Source organism: Marmota flaviventris, chromosome 13 (assembly GCF_047511675.1).
Source record: "Marmota flaviventris isolate mMarFla1 chromosome 13, mMarFla1.hap1, whole genome shotgun sequence".
Lineage (NCBI taxonomy): Eukaryota > Metazoa > Chordata > Mammalia > Rodentia > Sciuridae > Marmota > Marmota flaviventris.
In genome coordinates, this window is record NC_092510.1 from 19,595,458 (window position 1) to 19,617,239 (window position 21,782).

The following is a 21,782-nucleotide window of genomic DNA, read 5'->3' on the forward strand; positions in this document are numbered from 1 at the left end:
TACACGTGGGAAATGTGGCAGGCATGGTGTGAGACCATTCTGGACTTCATATACATGTTCCTTCTGTTTTTACCAGTTTTTGATTTTTGTTTTATTAGTGTTTAAATTATTTAATCTTCCTTTGGGAAATACAGAAAAACTTTGTGGAGGGATATAATTAACCTATGAATCTTATCATTTATTTTGCATTTTTGAAATAATTCTCTTAAAAATTAAATTGACACCTTTTAAAGTAATGTTTTTCATGAGAGCATTGTCATATTTTAGCAAACCTTTAAGACCATGGTGAATGTAGATATAGATTTGAACTATAATTGAATTTGTTACTTCTTAAATGGTGAATGGTAGATTCAGAAGAAAAGAACTTCTGACTTGATGTGAAATCTTCAAGTGATTGGGCAGTGTTGGAGTTAAGCAAAGGTCCTTTCCAGAACTAGATATTATTATTTATTAAATGGTGGTTCTGTTAAAATAGACCAAGAAATATGGAGATGTCCATTAGTTTGATATTAACTAACTTTACTTGAAGATATATGGATTTGAAGATTAAATAATTAAATAATAAATAATTAAAAGATTAAAAATTAAGTAATTTTTAAAATCTATTATCTTTTCAAGGTTTATTGTGATTATCATGGCCATTCTCGAAAGAAGAATGTATTTATGTATGGATGCAGCATCAAAGAGACAGTATGGCATACCAATGATAATGCCTCTTCATGTGATGTTGTAGAAGATATGGGATATAGGGTAATTACAGATGATTAATGAGTTTTTGAGTTTTAAACATGTAAACTACAGAAAATAATTTTACATATGAACTGCTCAGATTCAATAAATATTGACATCATACTGTTTTTGTTTCAGATTCTTCATTTTAAAAGTTTTTATTTTCACACATAGATTTTTCATCTATTTGGAATTTTTTTAATATGAGATACAGGGATCTAATCTTTTTGCCCAGGGATACCAGTTATCTCAATACCATTTACTAGATAGTACATCCTTCCTCTGTGAATTTGATGAAGCCATCTATTATATATCTGTTTTTACATGTGTGGGTGTGTTGTGAGGCTCTCAACTACTATAGTCATTCTTGTTTCTTTCTCTTTGTATGCCACATTTTAATTATGGTAAACTTATAATTAATATTGATATCTGATAGGACAAAGTCTCTTATTTAATAAAAGTGTCTTTGGCTCTTTTGTCTATTTTCCTTCCTTGTGAATTCTACGATCAGTTTGTGAACAAACTTTGATGAGATTTGGGTCAGCATTTTCCTGAATCTAAATTAGGCAGGAGAGAATTATTATTATGATAATGTACAGCATTGCTACCTATGACATTGCCTGTCTTTTTCTTTCTTTTATATTTTTAAATAAAAATGTAAAATTTCTCCACATAGGATTGATATTTCTGTTAGATTTTTTTCTAAATACTTTTGATGCAGCTGGGAATGAGATTTTTATTTTTCTCTTGCATTTCTCCTTGTTCCCAATTGACCATTCATGTGCATAGGAAAGCTATAAATCTTTTATAAAAAAGATTACATATCAGAATGACATTGAGTTTCTTAATAGCAACATTAGAAGCAAAATTTCTGTGGAGCAAAACTTTCAGTTCTCAGCTAGATTTCCAACCTATAAATTTTATAATATAACCTGTCAATAAATGTAAAAGTAAAAAAGTATTCTCAGATATTGAAAAGTCTCAGAAATTTGCCTTACAAATAATTTTTCTCTAGAAGACACCATAAGATATTCTTGCCAGAATCAAGGAGTATTCTGAGAAAGAACGCGGTTAAATTCAAGAGAAAGACAAAGCCCAGAATAAAGGTGTTTCAGGAGCCTCAGTATATATCTGAAATGCCCGATGGGCCTAGCATTAAACAACTGCTACTGCTGCACTATCTTCACAGAGTTTAGAGCCTAAATAGGTTAAGCCACATTAAGTAATTAGATTACCAGAGTTTAGGGATATAAAGGAGAAATAAGGAATATGTAATGCAGACCCAGATAAACCATGTGTGAAAGTGAGAGGCCCAGAGGGGAGAAAGCTAGACTAAAGAGCACATACAGTGTTTCCATGTGTGGGTCTCTTGGAACATCAACACTGTCACCCCACTTCTTGCTTATTATCATACTTGCTTATTTGTCATACACCTCTCGTAGGAATTATTACTTAGTCCCCTAAAATGAAATTAGGACTTACATGCACAAGATTATATTTCCTTTATAACCCTAAAGAATTGTAATTTGGCCTGGCACAGGCCACCATATGCCAGGCCTGCACCACACACACCTGCCATCCCGTCTGAGGCAGGAGGATCTGCAAGCTTGAAGCTAGCCTCAGCTACTTTGCCAGTCCCTAAGCAACTTTGCAAGACCATGTCTCAAATTTTTTAAAAATGAAAAGGTCTGGTGGGGGGGTGTCCAAAAAAATTGTAATTTAAAATTTGGTATGATATCATTTGGTTAGTGTGTTTCTCTTTATGCTACATGATAAGCTTCATATGCCTGGCAGTTCTGTCTAATTTGTTCACTTTGGGGAACACAGTAACTGTGTAGCACAAATCTTTATTCATCTCAACCATTCATTATATTTGTTTGATGAGTTGGTGGATGACAGGCAGACATGACCTGGGGAGATAAATACAAGTTATCTTTGGTCTTGGTTTTTTAAAATTTTTTATTAATTCTTTTCTCCAGTTTTCTTTGTTTGGTTAAATATCTGGAATTTATTATGAAAGGAGACATAAAATGCTGCTGCAGGTTAGGTAAAATACATAAATCAGTTTTTCCCTTAAGTAATTTGTCAAGATGTTACCTGGCATTTCAGACACTACCACTCCAAATAGTTTTATGACCAGATATGTCTGGTGTTCACATTTGACACAGTTTATATTATTGTTTCTTGTCTTCAAGACTCCTAAGATGCTTTACATGCTAGTGAGCATCTTACATTTCCAAGGTTGTTGAGGGGAGTGTGAGTGTGAGTGTGTGTGTGTGTGTGTTGTACGTATGAGAGAGAAAGTAGAATATTTCACACAATTCCATCATCGTGTGTGTTATTTCTATTTGATGCTGTAACAAAATAACCAGAAGTGTGGGCTTAAAACAGATTTACTTACAGTTCTATAGTTCTGATGCAGGTCTCTACTGGATTAAAATCAATGTGTCAGCAGGACTGCATTGGTTCTTGGAATCTATAGGGTAGAATCATAACTACCCGCCCAGGCAAACAGCTCCCTGTGTTCCTAGTGTCATCATCTAGAAGGAATCAATTCAATGATCTCTTGCTTCCATTGTCACATCACCTTTTCTCCCTCCTCCTGCCTTCCTCTTTTCCCTAAGGACGGCCCTTGTGATGACCTTGGGTCCACTGAGATTATCTATAATGTCCCACCTCAAAATCTTTAACTTCATCACATCTGTACAGACCTTTTGCCATGTAGCAGGTTCTGAAGATTGAGATGTGGGCATCTTTGGCGGGCCATTAATTATTCTTGACTACTGTACTATGGAACTCTTTTTTTTTTTTTTGCTGATATTTTCATGGATTAATACACATAAAAACTATCTTTGTTTTTGATGATAAATTATTGCACTTCCTTGTCCTTTTAGTACAGTATGTAAATATTTTAGAGAAATATTTTCGGGAAAAATTCCAAAAATTATGACATATAAATAGAGGACACTTGACAAAATAACTGATCACTACTTTACGAAAGTGTAAAGATCATGAAGGATACAGAAAGATTAAGGAATAATCTCAGGTACAAGAGAAATAATGGCTAAATGCAATGTGAAATTATGGATAGGATCCTGTAACACGAGGCATTATAAAAACTGAAGAAATTGGAATAAAACCTATCATTTAGGTAACAGTATTGAATCAACTTTAATTTTTTGTTCTGATATTCTACTATAGTTAATACATTAACATTAAGGATTGCTAAAGGAAATATAAATTTTTTTTGTAATGTTTTTTGCAACTTTTAAGTTTAAAATTAGTCCAAAATAAAAAGTTTTAAAAACAAACTTTTATTATTGTACTATGGTATTCACCTTATTGGAAGAAAATATATGATTAGCTTTTTTTTTTTTAATTTTTATTGTTGGTTGTTCAAAACATTACATAGTTCTTGATATATCATATTTCACACTTTGATTCAAGTGGGTTATGAACTTAATAAAGTAATATTGGCTTTTAAAGAACTTTCTAATATTTTTAAATATTATAGATAATTTTAGACCATTAATCCTGAATGAGATGACTTAGGAAGAACCTTTACTTTTTTTGGTTGACTGAATGTATCCAATACTTAATAGGCATTAGGTAAATATTTGTTGAATGAATAGATGAATTAATTATATGTACAAACATTAACAACTTTATTGCCTTATTTGAACTGTGCTTATAGTAGCTTTTAGTGTACTGTCATATATATGAGGTTTTTTTTCTGATGTAGGTAGAGATTATCATTGTAATTGTACAATTGAGTCAACTAAGGCTTCTAGTTCAGTTGACATCTTGAGGCCTTGGTGAAAAAGTTGTTTGCCTTTGGTTGGAAGTGAGATACCCTGCTTCAAGTCCTCTGTTTTCTGTTTCATCACAGTCTCTGCTATCATAATGATGCCTACACCCCATCTATTTTCAAAAAACATTAGAGTAACATACCACTGTGCTTTGAAGAACTTGAAAGCTCATTTTTTTTTTTTTTTGGTGCTCTCTCCCTTCTTCCCCCTCCCCAAATAAAGTGATTAGAATGATGTAAAAATGGGAACACTTCACACACACACACACACACACACACATAAAGTAGCTAGTGAAAGTTATTATCTCTCATTTTCTTAACACTAGTCCCTTTTACCATGTGTGTTATAAAACTTGCCTCTAAACACATCCCTCCATGAAAGTATATACATACAGTATAGGGAGTCTTTGTTCTTTTATGCAGCACATAACAACTTGCTTTTTCATATGATAATGCTTGTTTACTGTCTTTCCTGGTCATCTTATCAGGATCTATCTGTTAACAATTACACAAGATTTTCATTGTGCATTTTTGTTTTTATTGTACTGGCACACCCAGTTGTATTTGTTCAGTAGTCTCCTGTTGGTCATTTGACTAGTACTGCCAAATTTTCCTTCATCAGGATTATATAAATTAGCAATCCAAAATACTGTGAGTGATAGTGTTTTTTCTTCACATCCTTACTGTATTGTACCATCTTTGCCACATGAAAATAAAAATAATTATTTTTATTTATATAAGTACATTTACAAATGAAGTTGAGTATCATGTTTGACTCTTTTTAAAAAAGAGAGTATTGGGTTTTGCATTTGTGATCTAATTATTATTGTTTTTAAAATAAGAATTCTTTATGTATATATTTATTTTCTAATTTGTTATGATGTTTGGTAATTTAAAACTTTAATCATATTTGTTGATTTTTTTAATGAAGCATGACTTCAGATTGTTTTTCCTCAGTTGAGTATCCATTTGTGTCAATATTTAATAGATGATCACTAGTAATAATTTTTTAATACTTTCACTTTTAATTCTAAACTAGAATTACACTAGAGCTTTATCTGTTCCTACATTAGTATCACAATTTATCTTACTTTACATATGCAATCTAGATTGATATATGTTGGATTGTTCCTCCATTATAGCCTTTTAAAATATTTTTTGAAAATTTCCCAAGATATACTTCCATATTTACACTTTCAGTTAACCTGAGAACAATTTTAGGTCATAAAATATTTTGGAGTATTTTGATTGTGATTATCTTGTATTTATTGATTACTTTAGGGATGATTGACATTTCCAGTGTTAAATCTCTGTCTTTCATGGCTAAATATTCTTCACATTTTAAAAATGTTTTCATTATATTTTTAATCATGGTTTTCTTAAATGATTATATTCTGTTTACTGGTTGCTGTTCTAAGTGTGATCATTTCTTCCATATGTTTGCTAACTGGCTACTATTTGATTAGAGCAGCAGGAAATTCTAAATTAGTAAGAGAACTGTATTGGATGTTTGAGTAGCAGGGTTGCTATAGAAAGAAGATCCACATGGTCCTGATTTTATCACTGTGGTTTCATCAAACTTTTTAAAAAAGAAAAATGTAAAATTAAAGTAACCTTTTGATTTATTTTATTATTATTTTTTACAGACTTTGCCTAAGATACTGAGCCATATTGCCCCAGCATTTTGTATGAGCAGCTGTAGCTTTGTAGTGGAAAAATCTAAAGAATCCACAGCACGTGTTGTAGTTTGGCGGGAAATAGGAGTACAGAGAAGCTACACCATGGAAAGTACTTTATGTGGCTGTGATCAGGGAAAATATAAGGTAAAATGTTTTATTTGGACTCTTAGCCATAAAAAAAAATTGAAGACTTTCTTTTATATATACTCTCATGGTTTTCAAGTACAGTGCATTTGTCTTACGGAGTTATATGTAATTTGTGATAATGGAATTGAATCACATGCAACCTCAACAGGTGTTTTTTGTTTTTTGTTTTTTTTTTAAACTAAATAGCTTGCTTGGGATCCTTAAAATACTCTTGAGTCTATTTATATTCATAATTTTTAAGAAAAGGCATTAGAATATGCACTAAAATTCTGATTACTAATTTATAAGGAGCTATAAGTGTAGTACATTATTTATGAAAATTTTCTATTGTTTTAATTGACTGGATGTAAGTATATTTTTGTGCATTTAAAATCAACACATTATACTTACAAAGCAACTAGTTTATTATATTTAGATTGTTTTAATTTACTTTTGAAATTAATTTTTAAATTAATTTTTAATTTAACTTTTAAATGCATATCCCTTCACTAAATTCTTTTCTTTAATAAGACTGTTCTCCTTGAGCTCTATAGGCTTTTGTTGGAGATAACCAAAGTTTAAATTTTACTTTGGAAATTAAAGGCATAAAAAATATTAGGTGATTTAGGATTTTTTGTTTTAAAAATTGATGACTTCAGGTTGAATGAATTGAACCTCAGATAAGCAGTAAGCAAATCTGAATATTTATTTTTCTTTGGTTTTTATTAACTTTTGTCATACAGGTATCTATAAGGTAATGTTGAAACATACTGGAGCTTTGATTTTAACACTATGGTATTTCAACACTGGCAATCAAAGAAGTAGATTATGATAAATACTAGCAAGATTGTTATAGTTTCACACGTGATCTACAAAGTAACATTAATCTTAAAATGTCCATCCATGTTTTTTCTCCCAAATTAGTGAAAATAATTTGCGTCATAGTAAGTGAAAATAGACATTCAAGAAATGATTTTTAGGAAAGTTTCCTATGTGATCTAAGAATAATTTTGCATTTTAAAAACACACAACAATATTATATTATAGTTCTGTATCAAATTTTATTAATGTAGTTATAAATTCTTTATAATTTTATCAAAGTACAATTAGAGGAGAGAAAACTTTCTAATTATGTGTGTAATATTACTTTATTTCTAGGGTTTACAGATTGGTACTAGAGAATTGGAAGAGATGGGAGCAAAATTTTGTGTTGGTCTGCTGCGTTTAAAAAGACTGACATCCCCATTGGAGTATAATCTGCCTTCCAGCTTGCTTGACTTTGAAAATGACTTAATTGAATCAAGCTGCAAAGTAACTAGGTAGGACACACTCATTTTTTTTTTTTTTTATTGCATTGTAATATACTATTGAGCTTCATTAGAATAGTTAAGCATAGGAAGAAAATAGGGATTTGGCTAGCCAAGAGCATATCTAATATTTTTCTAAACTGGGATAATATTTTTTAATGTTGATATTTGAATGATATTTTAATGAAATACCTTTACTTTTTTGAATGATATTTGTAGTGATCTTAACAATTTATTTTTAGTCCCAAAATAATCAATGCAGAAATATTTCACTTAGTTAATATTTAAATTAAGAGCACTTAGAGTCAGAGTTCATATTTCAAAGGAATTTTTATTTTGTTGATATCTATACATATCGGATAGCTGCTCAATAATGTTGTGATTATATATATTAGAAATAGCTAAATTAACCTTGCCTTTGAAAATTTATTTACATCTGCTAAATATTCTTTAAAATAGGTAATCTTTTTCTCTTAAAATTTAGCATGAAATTTGATCAATTGTGAGCTCAGAAATAATTAAATATTATAATTCATAACCATAATGCCAGGGCTTAGCATTTAATAGTTTGGTGTATATGTGTAAAATAGTCCCATTTTATAGAACTTTTATGATTTTTGTTGTTAGCTATTAAACTGTTATTAGATCTGTTAAGTTTTTGTGATGTACTGTTACATATATCAGCGAAGCAGTTTTATGTGCAATCATACCATTAATTGGACTCCATTCTTTATAAATGTGATCTTTTAGATAGCTGATCACCTGCAGTTTTCTATTTCTCAGAGTACCTGCTGGACACTGATGGAAATGAATGAAAAGGAGTCAGTTCTTACTGATATTTAGACGCCTTCTTTTAAGCTTTAATTCATGTATTATAAATAACCTACAATCAGTTCATGGACTTATTATAGTTGCTTTAGATATCCTGAAATATTATTTATGATTATTAATACCTCACAGCTATGGTTATTAGCTCCTCTGCCAGTTTTAGCCTTTAAAAGGAGCAGAACACATATTTTGAAAAGCATTTATTTTGAAGAAATGTACTGCTACACATTCTGCTATGTCACATTTTTAACATTTTGATAATTGTATTTCAATATAATTTGTTTCCTCTGTAATCATATTCATCTTATTTTATATATTTCAAAGTACTATTGTGAAAATGACTTCATAGGCCTTATCATAACTTTCCAAGGTTTCTGTGACATAGAAAAGGTTAAGAACTCATAGTTCTCATCACTGTATGCATATAAAAATACAAACATAATAATAGGCAATTCTAAATTAGGACAGTTTTCCCCCTTGAAATTCTACTCTAGCTGTTTCTCCTGTTTATTGATTTATCTCATTAGGCAACCAGTCACTTCTTCCTCCGTGCTGCCATTTCTTCTATCTTAGATGAATTTTATACATACTTCTGATTTTTCCTTGACTTCTGTATCTTGATACTTTTGAGGTATACAGGCCCACAATCTCAGTTTTTCTACATCTCCTCATATTGTTACTAAGTTTATACATCTTTGGCAAGAATATGGTGGTTACTGTTTCTTCTCATTGCATTCAGCTCTAGTATGCAGTTTTAATTTGTTCTTTAACTCACTGTGTTCCCTTTTGATTACTTAAGATGCTATCTGCCAAATTTCTCCATTACAAAATTAGTTTTTCCTCCTTTCTAATTAATAAGTATTTTAATGGGGATGCATTTTGCTATTTGTTGGCATTCATTTCTTAAATATACATTGAACTTTGAATTTATTCATTTTTAAATGGATATATATAATATATATATATTAGACAATGATTTATATTCTGATTCAATGAGTTTTAATTAGTTACTATTGTTATTTATATTGATGCTCAATTACCTCAGTTTGGTCCCTTCAAGAAGCTTCTATGTTTTTTTCACATGTCCCCATCATTCTTTGAGGTTTTCCTTACTGCCACACAGGATTTCCAGGCTCATCTTTTATATGTACTTTGTCCCAAGGTTGGGATTAGTCATTTCTTCAAGACTCCCTCATTATTTTTGGTATAAAATGGTATTTATATGAAAGTCTAGGTACTAGTTGTATTTATTCCTTTTTTGGTGTTACCACTTTAAATTCTCTAAGTGGATAGTGCTATTGAATATATTTAAGTATTATGTATGTGAATGTGTATACACATATGTATATTTATACATTCACACATAAAAACAGACATAATCTGAAAACCCTGATTTCATAGTGATACTTTCGATTTTAATCCTACACCCAAGTATTTAATTTGTCTTCAAATTTCAAATTTCTAACTCCCTTCTTTAACCGCTTTCATTAGCTTTAATAATTTTAAAATTTGACCAGTCTACCTGTGTATAATGTATCTCCCATCTTCTCCATTCTCTCTTGGATGCCTTCCTCATGTCTCCAGGCTCCAACATTCCAAAGGGAGGAGCTTTTTAAAAATAATTTTTGTAATCTCAATGTCTAGCATGTAGTAGCTATTCATAAGCTGATTACATTCTGCTGATGAGCCCTTACATTCAAGTACTTATTGCAGAGTTCCTGTGGGCAGAGTGTTGGGCCATACTTGCAATGAGAGTAGAATAAATGGGAAATCAGCACTTACTTCTGAGGGAGCAGTTGGTATACTGGAAGAGGCGCAGTTACATGTGTGAAGTGATATGATGTTGGTTATGAAAGATTATGAAAAATAGTTAAAAAATAATAGTTAAAAATAGTATCTACATTTTGAGAAGAAAGAGTTGCTGAATGAATTTAAAATGACCTGAATTTATCTGAAAGTTCTGAATTTATCTGAAATTCAGATAAGTTTTAGGCTTTGGCTTGAAAAGTAATAGATGAGATTTGGTAAAGAAATATTCCATGAATATGAAGGAGACAAAATTAGCAATGAGAAATAGACTAAATTAGGCAATGTTGAACTTAGAAGAGCTATAGTAAGAAAGCATCTAGGGAAAAGTATTCACTTATATGCTAATGAATGTGGGTTTTGTAGACAAAATGGTAATTGTGTATGTTTTTAAGCAGGGAATTATAATGGGTACATTCTGTATGTAACATTTATTAAAATGTTTAGAAGCTTATTATAGCCTGATATTTCTGTGGGGGAGGCACCACGTAATGTAGTGCTTTGAGGGGAACGCAACTGCAGAGCTTTCTGGAGCTCTCCTTTATGATGGATAGTTTTAGGATCATAGGACACACACTGCTAAAGTCCAGTTATTCATTGTGCTTCTTGGTAAATGTTCATTTAAGCTGCTTGGTAAATTTTCTTTTGTTGTTAACTTTGTTTTGTTTTGGGTTTTAAAAAATTTGTTCTAATTGGTTATACATGACATTAGAATGCACTTTGACACATCATACATAAATGGAGTATAACTTCTCATTCTTCTGGTTGTACATGAAGTAGTATCACACTGGTCATGTAATCATACACAGGATACTAACATCTGATTCATTCTACTGTCTTTCCTACCACCACACCTCCTCCCCTCCCCACACTCCCCACAGCCTAATCCAAAGTACCTCTATTTTTCCCTAGCTTCCCTGCCTTATTATGAATTAGAATCCACATATCAGAGACAACATTTGGCCTTTGGTTTTGAGGATTGGCTTATTTTACTCAGCATAATATTCTCCAGCTCTAACCATTTACCTGCAAATGCCATAATTTCATACTTCTTTAATGCTGAGTGATATTTCATTGTGTATATATACCACATTTTCTTTATCCATTCACCTGTTGAAGGGCATCTAGAATAGTTTCATAATTTGGCTGTTGGAAATTGAGCTACTATAAACATTGATGTGACTGCATCACTGTAGTATGCTGATTTTAAGTCCTTTGGGTATAAACCGAGGAATGGGATAGCTGAGTCAAGTGGTGGTTCTATTCCAAGCTTTCTGAGGAATCTCCATACTGCTTCCCACCAGCAATGTATTAGTGTACCTTTCTTCAGAGGTCCTTGCAAACATTTGTTTTGCTTGTATTCTTGATAATTGCCATTCTGACTGGAGTGAGATGAAATCTTAGAGTAGTTTTGATTTGCATTGCTCTAATTGCTAGAGATGTTGAACATTTTTTTTTAATATATTTGTTGATCAGTTGCATTTCTTCTTCTGTGACTTGTCTGTTCAGTTCCTTAGCCCATTTATTGGTTGGGTTATTTGTTTTCTGGTGTTAAGGTTTTTGAGTACTTTATACATCCAGGAGATTAGTGCTGTATCTGAGGTGAGTATGGTGAAGATTTTCTTCCATTCCGTAGGCTCTCTCTTCATGTTATTGATTGTTTCCTTTGCTGAGAAGCAGCTTTTTAGTTTGATACTGCCCCATTTATTGGTTCTTGATTTCATTTCTTGTGCTTTAGGAGCCTTGTTATGGAATTTGGTTTCTGAGCTGACATGATAAAGATTTGGGCCTACTTTTTCTTCTGTTAGGCGCAGGGTCTCTGTTATAGTGCCTAAGTCTTTGACCCACTTTGAGTTGAGTTTTGTGCAGGGTGAGAAATAGGGGTTTACTTTCATTTGTTACAGATGGATTTCCTGTTTTCCCAACACCATTTGTTGAAGAGGCTATCTTTTTCCCAGTGAATGTTTTTGGCACCTTTGTCTAGAATGAGATAACTGTATTTATTGGCTATGTGACTTCTATTCTGTACCACTGGTCTACATGTCCGTTTTGGTACCTCTACCATGCCATTTTTGTTACTATGGTTCTGTGGTATAAGATCAGGTATTATTATGCCTCCTGCTTCACTTTTCTTGCTAAGAATTGTTTTGGCTATTTTTAAGTCTCTTCTTTTTCCAAGTGAATTTCATGATGGCCTTTTCTATTTCTATGAAGAATGTCATTGGGATTTTAAGAGGAATTGCATTAAATCTGTGTAATGCTTTTGGTAGTATGGCCATTTTGACAATGTTAATTCTGCCTATCCAGGAGCATGGGAGATCTTTCCATCTTCTAAGGTTGTCTTCAGTTGCTTTCTTGAGTGCTCTATAGTTTTTATTGTAGAGGTCTTTCACCTCTTTTTTTTAGATTGATTACACCAATTTTTTTTGAGGCTATCGTGAGTGGGGTAGTTTTCCTAATTTTTCTTTCAATGGATTCATCACTGATGTATAGGAATGCGTTTGATTTATGGGTATTAATTATATATCCTGCTACTTTGCTGAATTCATGTATTTGTTCTGGAAGTTTTCCCTGGAAATTTTTTGGATCTTCTAAATGTAGAATTATGTTGTCGACAAATAGTGCTAGTTTGTGTTCTTCATTTCCTATTCGTATTCCTTTAATTTCTTTTATATCTCTAACTGCTTTGGCTAGAATTTCTAGGATGATGTTGAATAGAAGTGGTAAAGGGCATCCTTGTCTTGTTCCAGTTTTTAAAGGGAATGCTTTTGACCTTTTTCCATTTAGAATGATGTTGGCCTTGGGTTTAGCATACATAGCTTTTACAGCATTATAAAGGTATATTTACATTGAGGTATATTCCTACCATCCCTAGTTTTTCTAGTGTTTTGTACATGAAGCAGTGCTATATTTTGTCAAATGTTTCTTTTGCATCTATTAAGATGATCATATGATTCTTGTCTCTAAGTCTATTTATGTGATGAATTACGTTTATTGATTTCCATATTTTGAACAAACCTTGGATCCCTGGGATGAACCCCACTTGATTGTGGTACACTATCTTCTTTTCGGGGGGAGGGCAGTACTGTGGATTGAACCCAGGGGCACAAAACCACTGAGCCACAACCCCAGCCCTATTTTGTGTTTTATATAGAGACAGAGTCTCACTGAGTTGCTTAGTGTCTCATAGTTGCTGAGGCTGACTTTGAATTTGGAATCTTCCTGCCTTAGTTTCCTGAGCAGCTGGGATTATAGGCATGCACCACTGTGCCTGGCAATCTTTTACGTATGTTTTTGTATGTGATTTGCCAGAGTTTTATTGAGAATTTTTGTATCTATGTTCATTAGGGATATTGGTCTGAAGTTTTCTTTCCTTGATGTGTCTTTGACTGGTTTTGTTATCAGGGTGATCCCAGCCTTATAGAATGAGTTTGGAAAGGTTCCCACCTTTTCTATTTCATGGAGTAGTTTGAGGAGTATTGGTGTTAATTCTTCTTTGAAGGTCTTGTGGAACTTGGCTGAGAATCTGTCTGGTTCTGGGCTTTTCTTAATGGGTAGGCTTTTGATGATGTCTTCTATATCATTGCTTGAAATTCATCTATTTAAATTGTGTATGTCTTCCTGATTCAGTTTGGGTAGGTCATATATCTCTAGAAATTTGTTGATATCTTTGAGATTTTATATTTTATTGGAGTAAAAATTTTCAAAATAATGTTGTATTATCTATTTTACTAGTGTCCATGTGATATTTCCTTTTCATCATGAACTTATTTGATTCAGTAATTTGAGTTTTCACTCTCTCTTCTACATATAGAGAGTTTTCTTTCTATATATATAAAGTATGGCTAAGGATTTATTAATTTTATTTATTTTTCCAAAGAACCAACTTTTTTGGTCTATTTTTTGAATTGTTCTTTTGTTTCAATTTCATTGATTTCAGCTCTGATTTTTATTATTCCCTGTCTTCTACTGCTTTTAGTGTTGATTTGTTCTTCTTTTTCTAGGGCTTTGAGATGTAATGTTAGGTCATTTATTTGTTGACTTTCTATTCTTTTAATGAATGAGCTCAATGCAATGAACTTTCCTTTTAGCACTGCCTTCATAGTGTCCCAGAGATTTTGATATGTTGTATTGGTGTTCTCATTTACTTCTAAGTATTTTTTAAATTTCATCCCTGATTTCTCCTACTATCCATTTGTCATTTAATAGTATATTATTTAGTCTTCAGGTGTTGGAGTAGCTCCTATTATTAATTTTATTATTGATTTATAATTTCATTCAATTATGGTCTGATAGAACACAGGTAGTATCTCTGGGTTTTTTTTTTTTGTATTTGCTACATGTTATTTTGTGGCATAAGATATGATCTGTTTTAGAGAAGGATCCATGTGCTGCTGAGAAGAAAGCATGTTTGCTTGTTGATGGATGAAATATTCTATATCTGTCCATTTAGTTCAAATTATTGATTGTATTATTTAGTTCTATAGTTTTTTTGGTTGTTGTTGTTTGGTTTTTGTTTGGAAGTTCTATTCACTGGTAAGAGAGTTGTGTTAAAGTCACCAGTATTACTGTGTTGTGGTCTATTTGATTCTTGAAATTGATAAGGGTTTGTTTGACATATGTAGATGCTCCATTGTTTGGGTCAATTATATTTATGATTGTTATGTCTTCTTGATGTATGATTTCCTTAAGCAGTATGACATATCTTCTTTATCCCTTCTGAATAACTTTGGTTTGAAGTCCACTTTGCATGATATGAGGATGGAAACTCTTGCTTGTTCATGCAGTCCATGTGTGTGATGTTTTTACCCATCCTTTCACCTTCAGTCTGTGGATGTCTTTTCTTATGAGTCTCTTAGATAGGGCTTATTGTTGGATCTTATTTTTTAATCCAGTCTGCCGGTCCATGTCTATTGACTGATAACTTTAGGCCATTAACATTCAGGGTTATTAGTGAGTTATGATTTATGATTTATATTCCTGTTCATTTGGATTTATTTCTGGTTTTTAATTTGACTTAGTTTCTCCTGTGATTGGCTATTCCTCTAGTATAGTTTCTCCCTTTGCTGGTTTTCACTTTTTTTTTTTTTAATTTCTTCCTCATGGAATATTTTGCTGAGAATGTTCTTTCTGTAGTACAAGCTTTCTAGTTGTGAATTCTTTTAACTTTTGTTTATCATAGAAGGTTTTTATTTAATCTTCAAATCTGAAGCTTAATTCTGCTAGATATAAAATTATGGGTTGACATCCATTTTCTTTCAGAGCTTGATATATGTTATTACTGGACACCCAGCTTTGAGGGTTCTTGATTGAGAAATCAGCTGAGGTCTGGATTGGTTTCCCCCTATGTGTAGTCTTTTCTAGCAGCCTTTAAAATTCTATCCTTATTCTGTTCTAGGCATTTTCATTATAATGTACCGTGGTGAGGGTCATTATAACTTTGTACATTTGGGGTCCTATAAGCCCCTTGTATTTGATTTTCCATTTCATTCTTCAGGTTTGGGAATATTTCTTATATCATTTCATTGAAAAGATTGTGCATTGCTTTGGTTTATATCTGTTTGCCTTTCTCTATCCTGATAAATCTCAAATTTGGTCTTTTCATATTATAATTCTTGGAAGTTCTATTCATGGTTTTTTACCATCTTGCTTGTGTGGTCAACTTTGTTTTCAAGAGTATATGTTTTGTCTTCATTGCCTGAGGGTCTGTTTTCCAAGTGGTCTAGTCTTTTGGTGATACTTTCCATTGAATTTTTAATTTGGTTTATTGATACCCTCATTTTGAGGTTCTGCTCATATTCTCTCTCTCTCTCTTTTGAAGTGATCTTTCACTTCCTGAAATTTCTGTCTGCTTTCACTCCTTAAATCATCATTTATATCATGGATCAGTTTAACTGTGTACATTCTGAACTCTCCTTCTCTTGATATTTCTTCTACTATGTTGTCAATGGATTCTATTATTGGAGCATTGGGGTTTGTTTGGGTAACTTTGTTCCCTTGTTTTTTCATGTTGTTTGTGTGTCTTCCATCTAGCAATATGGATCTGAGGCAGTATGGTTTCTACCCTGTAAACTTAGAGTGTCCTTGAAGGTTTCCAATACCACGCATTTAAGAGGAAGATGAATATCAACAGCACCCAATTCAAATAATATACAGCCTTAAACCACATAACTCCTATTAAGATGTCAGGCACTTCTCTCCCAGGAGATCCTGAGGGCTGAGCTCAAGGACCTATGCGCCCATCATAGAGAGCTGTTCTATATCAGTTGGATCAGGACCAGGTGTTGACAGCTGTGGACTGGCTATGTGACTGTAAGTGCTGGGCCAGATTGGTGGCTAGGGAGAGAAGTTGGGAGACTGGGGACCCGGGAGCCTGAGGGCCCTGCTGGGTGCTGGACTGATGCCAGTCCTGGAGCTACTGGGGGATCAGCATATGTTAGAGTGGGGAGGTAGTCAGTAATGTCTGTTGTTAGGGCATGGTGAGTGCTCACGCTAGTGGGTCCCAGGAACCTGGTAGGTGCCAGACTGGCTGACAGAGCAAACTGAGAATAAGATCCCCTTATGCCCTTCTCCAATCATCTGAGCCACTATAACCAGCCCTGTCTCTCCCCGCATGCCTCAGGACTCACGTAGTTGGGAAGAGCCCAGTTCTCTCCTGCCTCTTCAGAAAGATGGTGGCTATCAGCATGCCTAGCAGGAAGACCCCAGGTGCAACCAAACCTGCAGGCACCCCTGACTGGTGTCCCAAGATGGAGGCAGCTGTGTTTGGAGATGGGGCAGCATACTTTGTTTTGTTTTGGTCAATTTCCATGTACTACAGTTAAAGTAAGGAGGAGGAAGGAGGGAAGTTCTGGTTATGGGCTGAAGATAAAACTAGCCAGCTTCAGAAAGTCAGATGGGATCATTGATGTATACCTATTACTTATTAAATTTGCTTCCCCCATCCACATATAGGCTGGTAAAGCTTTTTCTGTTTTAGTTACTGCCATTTATGATTTTATCCCATTTCATAATAATTGATTATTTATTTCACTATCCTTTTTGTTGCTTCTTGGAAACCTTTCAGAAATAATTAAAATTTTTTGTCATTGTTTATATTACTGGTAAATGTGGGTAGGAAATTTTATATACTTCTCTTTTTCTCCTTGTTTTTCTCTGCATTGATGATAGCTAATAACAATTATCTTGGAAATAAAAGCCATAGCAAATATAACATAGGTCACTTATATTTATTTGTTGAAAGGATAGTAGAAAAGGGAGTGGGATATTATCATAAACTTCCTGTGGCACATTTCTTCTCCATGTTTTTCTTTGCTTTTTATCTTTCACTTATCTCCTGATCCCTCTTGCTCTTCATAGGTAATATTCATTTCTGTGACTTCAAATTTTGTTTGTATATTCACAACTCCCAGAACCTCTGGAAAGCAGAAGTTCTAGGACTGCATATCCAGCTTTCAACTTGATTATGTACCTCTAGGCATGAAATAAACTTGTTTAAAACTCAACTTGTGATTTCTTCTCCCCTACTTCAGCCCAAACAAGTACATTTATCCTTAGCTGCCTCTTTCCATCCAGTTGCTCAAGTCATATTTTTGGCATAATCCCCCTACGAATTTACTTTTAATCCAATCCATCCATCATCCAAAACTTTCTGACTGCTCTTCCAAAATATTTCTCAAGCCTTTTTATTTTTCTCCACCATCTCTATTGTGACACTAGTTGAAGGAACAATCTTTTTCTAGGACTTCTTCAACAACCTCCTGATTAATCTTGTTCCCTGTACTATTTGCATCCTTCAGCTTCTGTGTGTGTGGTCATCATTCTCTTGCTTAGAAACCTTCAGTTGTGTTCCAGCTGCTATTGGAGTCTCTGAGATCCAGCATTCCTCCCCTCTTTTAAGCTTGTCCTATTCTCATTGTATTTTTACAACTATAATTGTACTGTCTGTTTTCTAATCTTTGGAATCATGCTTTTGAACTTTTAAACTATGGTAAAGGATCAATTTTTATTTCCAGTTTGTTCTTGATTGATACTTGAATTAAAATGGAAAAATGAATTACTAAAAAAATGGAATAGAGGACCCTGAAGAATACAAATATATGTTCTAATTTCTCATTATGATATTTGCCAGACATATAATTCATACATCAAATTGTTATAAAGGTTTCTGAATGCTTCATTTTGATTTTTGTATTTGGTTCACCATAGACCAGTAACAAAGACCACACCTCAAGAACTATTGTTTTATAGGTTAATCTCTTTGTTATCCCAGGGCTTTTGCCTTTGCTCTTTCTTCTACCAAAATGTCCATGCCTCCTCTTCTTTTAAGACTTAATCCTTATCCTCAGTGCTGTTGAATTTAGTGTGCTGTATTTAGGAGTGGATTTATTTTTATTTTTATTTTTTGTAATTGTAGATGGACAACATGCCTTTATTTTATTTATTTTTTGTATGTGGTGCTAAGGATCCAACCCAGTGCCTCACACATGCCAGGCAAGTGCTCTGCTGCTGAGCCCTAACCCCAGCACCAGGAGTGGATTTACTTTTAATATATCTTCCTTGACACTAAGATTGCACTTTTAATTTTAGACACTTCAATTCTGAAAAATTCTCAGCAACTTTCTCTTTGAAATTTTCTTCAGAATCCCATAGTGAGTTTCTCAGTCTGTCCTCCACACATCTCCTAAGTAATTTTCCTATTCCCTGTCTCAGCTGCAATTTAGGTGTATTGTAGTCTTTAGAAGCATTTTATAATTCACTCTTCAGTTTTTTCTAGACTAGTCATGGGAGAGTTTTACTTTAATGACTCTATATTTCACATCTAATCGACTCTTTTTTGTTTCTGTATTTTTTTATTTCACAATTTCTTGTTTATTTTTATAACTGTTATTCTTTCCTTCTTTGAAGATCCTAATCACATTCAAAGTTGTGCTATTTATTTGTCTTGTGTTGATAAGTTCATCCACTGTTTCCCATGAGCCTTGTAGTTTGCTAGCTCATTTTGAATGATTATTCCCTTCCTGGTCTTGTGTAATCTCTTTGCTTATCCTCTTAATGGTTTTGTGATTAATTCTTCCTGGTCATTGCTGGACTCTAGTCTAAGCCTTTCTTACCCAGTCCCCCCAGCCCCTGCCCTGATATATAAGAATTTAATCACCAAGTTTTGTTGACAGGTTTTAATTTTATCAGTGTTTTCAATTTATGCCAAATGATATACCATTTTTCATTTCTAATAATAAATAATTGAATTTTCTTTTTATCAAACATGAAATTTCTTTATATATATATGTGTGTGTGTGTGTTTTTTAGTTTTTGGCGGACACAACATCTTTGGTTTTTTTTTTTTTTTTTTTGTATGTGGTGCTGAGGATTGAACCCCAGGCCGCACGCATGCCAGGCGAGCGCGCTACCGCTTGAGCCACATCCCCAGCCCCTCAAACATAAAATGTCTTATTAGAACATTATAGTTCTACATAGTAGTTGAGTTCAGCTCGACAAAATCATACGTGCATGGAATTCAGTTTTAGTTAAAGTTCTTGCCTTTTCCTTTCCATCCTTTCTATCCCAATTCTCCTTCCTCTACTCTACTGATTTTCCTTTCATCTGTTTACTTTTTATTGGTTCTTTCTATTTATACATAAAGGTGAAATTCCCTAAGGTACATTTATATATGCATATAGCATGATTTTTAAAAATTCATTCTGCATTCCTCCCCCTTCCCATCTCTCCTCTCTCCCTCTCATTCTCCTTCTACTCTACTGAATAAGGGCCTGAAAACATATACTTTTCTATACCAACTTTGAAGTTTTTCACCTGGCTAACACCTATTTAGCCTCAGGGACCACATGTATATGCTTCAGCCCTGTGAAATATGCCAGTCATGGTGCCTAAAACCAGTCCCATATTGAGTTGAATACTGGTAGATAGCTATATAAAATTTAAAAATTCAATTGGATTAAATTTCTGGAGGTTTGAAGGAAGGCGGTGTTGTCTTACAGTGCCTCATGTACCAGTATAAGGAGGTTAGATTTTAATCCCTTAGACCAATTGGTAGTTTTGAAGCCACTGTCAAATATACTAAGCAATGGTTTTAACCTGGAAATAGTGTATGAATTTAATTGAAGCTGGGAAGGCAGAGACAATAAAACTCTCAAGGAAGCTGTTTGTAATCATTTATGTTTGAGAGAAGGATGAGAGTTCTAGAAAGAATAAGGGACAGTAATTGAGGAGATAGTACTGGGTAATATTGGAAATGTCTTATGACTGAACTTAGAATCTGAAGCAGGTGAAGCCACATTCCCCAGTGTAAGTCGATCAGATAAATCATAGTAAGGTGGCTTCTCTGTCCTTTGCTCTTTATTGTCTTCTTCTGGATCCCTTCTTTATCATTGTTGATTATCTGTTTCCTGGTATTAATGTGAAACTGAGTATCAATTTTTTAAAGTTAATTTGATCCTTCTATAATCTTTCTTTTCCTTTTTTTAGAAAAAAAATATTGGTGCATTATAATCATACATTCATTATGCCATATTTGAACATGCACTCAACATAATTTGATCAATTTCAATCACCAGTACCTTCCTTTTCCCTTCCTTCCTCCCTCCCCTGATCTACTTGCTCTTCTCTAGTGCTGTCTCTTCTATTATTATTATTAGTAGTAGTAGTATTAGATTGTAATTATATATTAAAGCAGGATTCATTGTGGTGTATTCATACATGGATGTAGCATACTTTAGTAGATTTCATTCCCCAGTACTTTACTTCCCTATTCCCTCCCCACTGCCCTCCATCTCCATCCCTGCCTCTACTCTATTGGTACCTCTTCTATTTTTGTGAGATCTCCCATTTTATTCCCTGCCCCCAGCTTCTGCATATGAAAAAGCTTTTTTTCTATTTCAAGCTAATCTTCCTCTGCTGGAATTGTGCTGTTTTAAAAATATAATACTTTGAGCATTTAAATTTTACAGGTATATTTTATGCAGTCTCACCACACATTTACTCCATCCCTCTCTCTTTTCTTATTATATTTTTGGTTTTACCTGGGGTCATAGTTTTCCTTCTCAAGGAACACCAAGTTGTCAACTTCATTTTTGAGGGACAGTTTTGCTGGTAGAGAATCTAGATGACATTTACTGTTTTAGCACATTGAGGGTATCATTCTGTTTACTTCTATCTTCCACCATTGAGCTGTCAAGTTAGCCATGTGTGGTTGTGGCTGTTACTAAGGTTCTAGGCCTCTGCCTGATTCTAAGGGCCCCAACAGACTAGATTCAGCCACCCATCACTTGGAGAACCCAATCAGAGAGAGAGGGTGATGTGAAGAAAAGAAGGAATTTATTATCAAGCCAGGCCACACTGTAGTGAAACATGAGGACTAGCATCCTAAATTCTGTCTTGGGGTACTGACAAGAGCTCCAGGATCATATAGGGAAGAATTAGGGCAGGTTGCAAGAGGTATGTTTAAGAGGTCTTGTTCAAACTGTGGTCCAGTTGATCATT

At 33.5% G+C, this 21,782-nt stretch overlaps 1 protein-coding gene across 11 annotated transcripts in view; it reads left to right on the forward strand.

The window, feature by feature from the left end:
• Agtpbp1 (ATP/GTP binding carboxypeptidase 1) overlaps positions 1-21,782 on the forward strand; it is a 277,856-nt gene that overhangs the window by 154,711 nt on the left and 101,363 nt on the right. For all 11 annotated transcript variants that reach the window (XR_011704081.1, XM_071600509.1, XM_071600505.1 and 8 more), the window contains 3 exons: positions 619-750; positions 6,184-6,360; positions 7,501-7,661. Coding sequence is in view for 10 of the 11 variants with exons in the window: in XM_071600509.1 (XP_071456610.1) it covers positions 619-750; positions 6,184-6,360; positions 7,501-7,661 (470 nt within the window). In the remaining variant the exon portion in view is untranslated. The remainder of the gene's footprint in view (positions 1-618; positions 751-6,183; positions 6,361-7,500; positions 7,662-21,782) is intronic.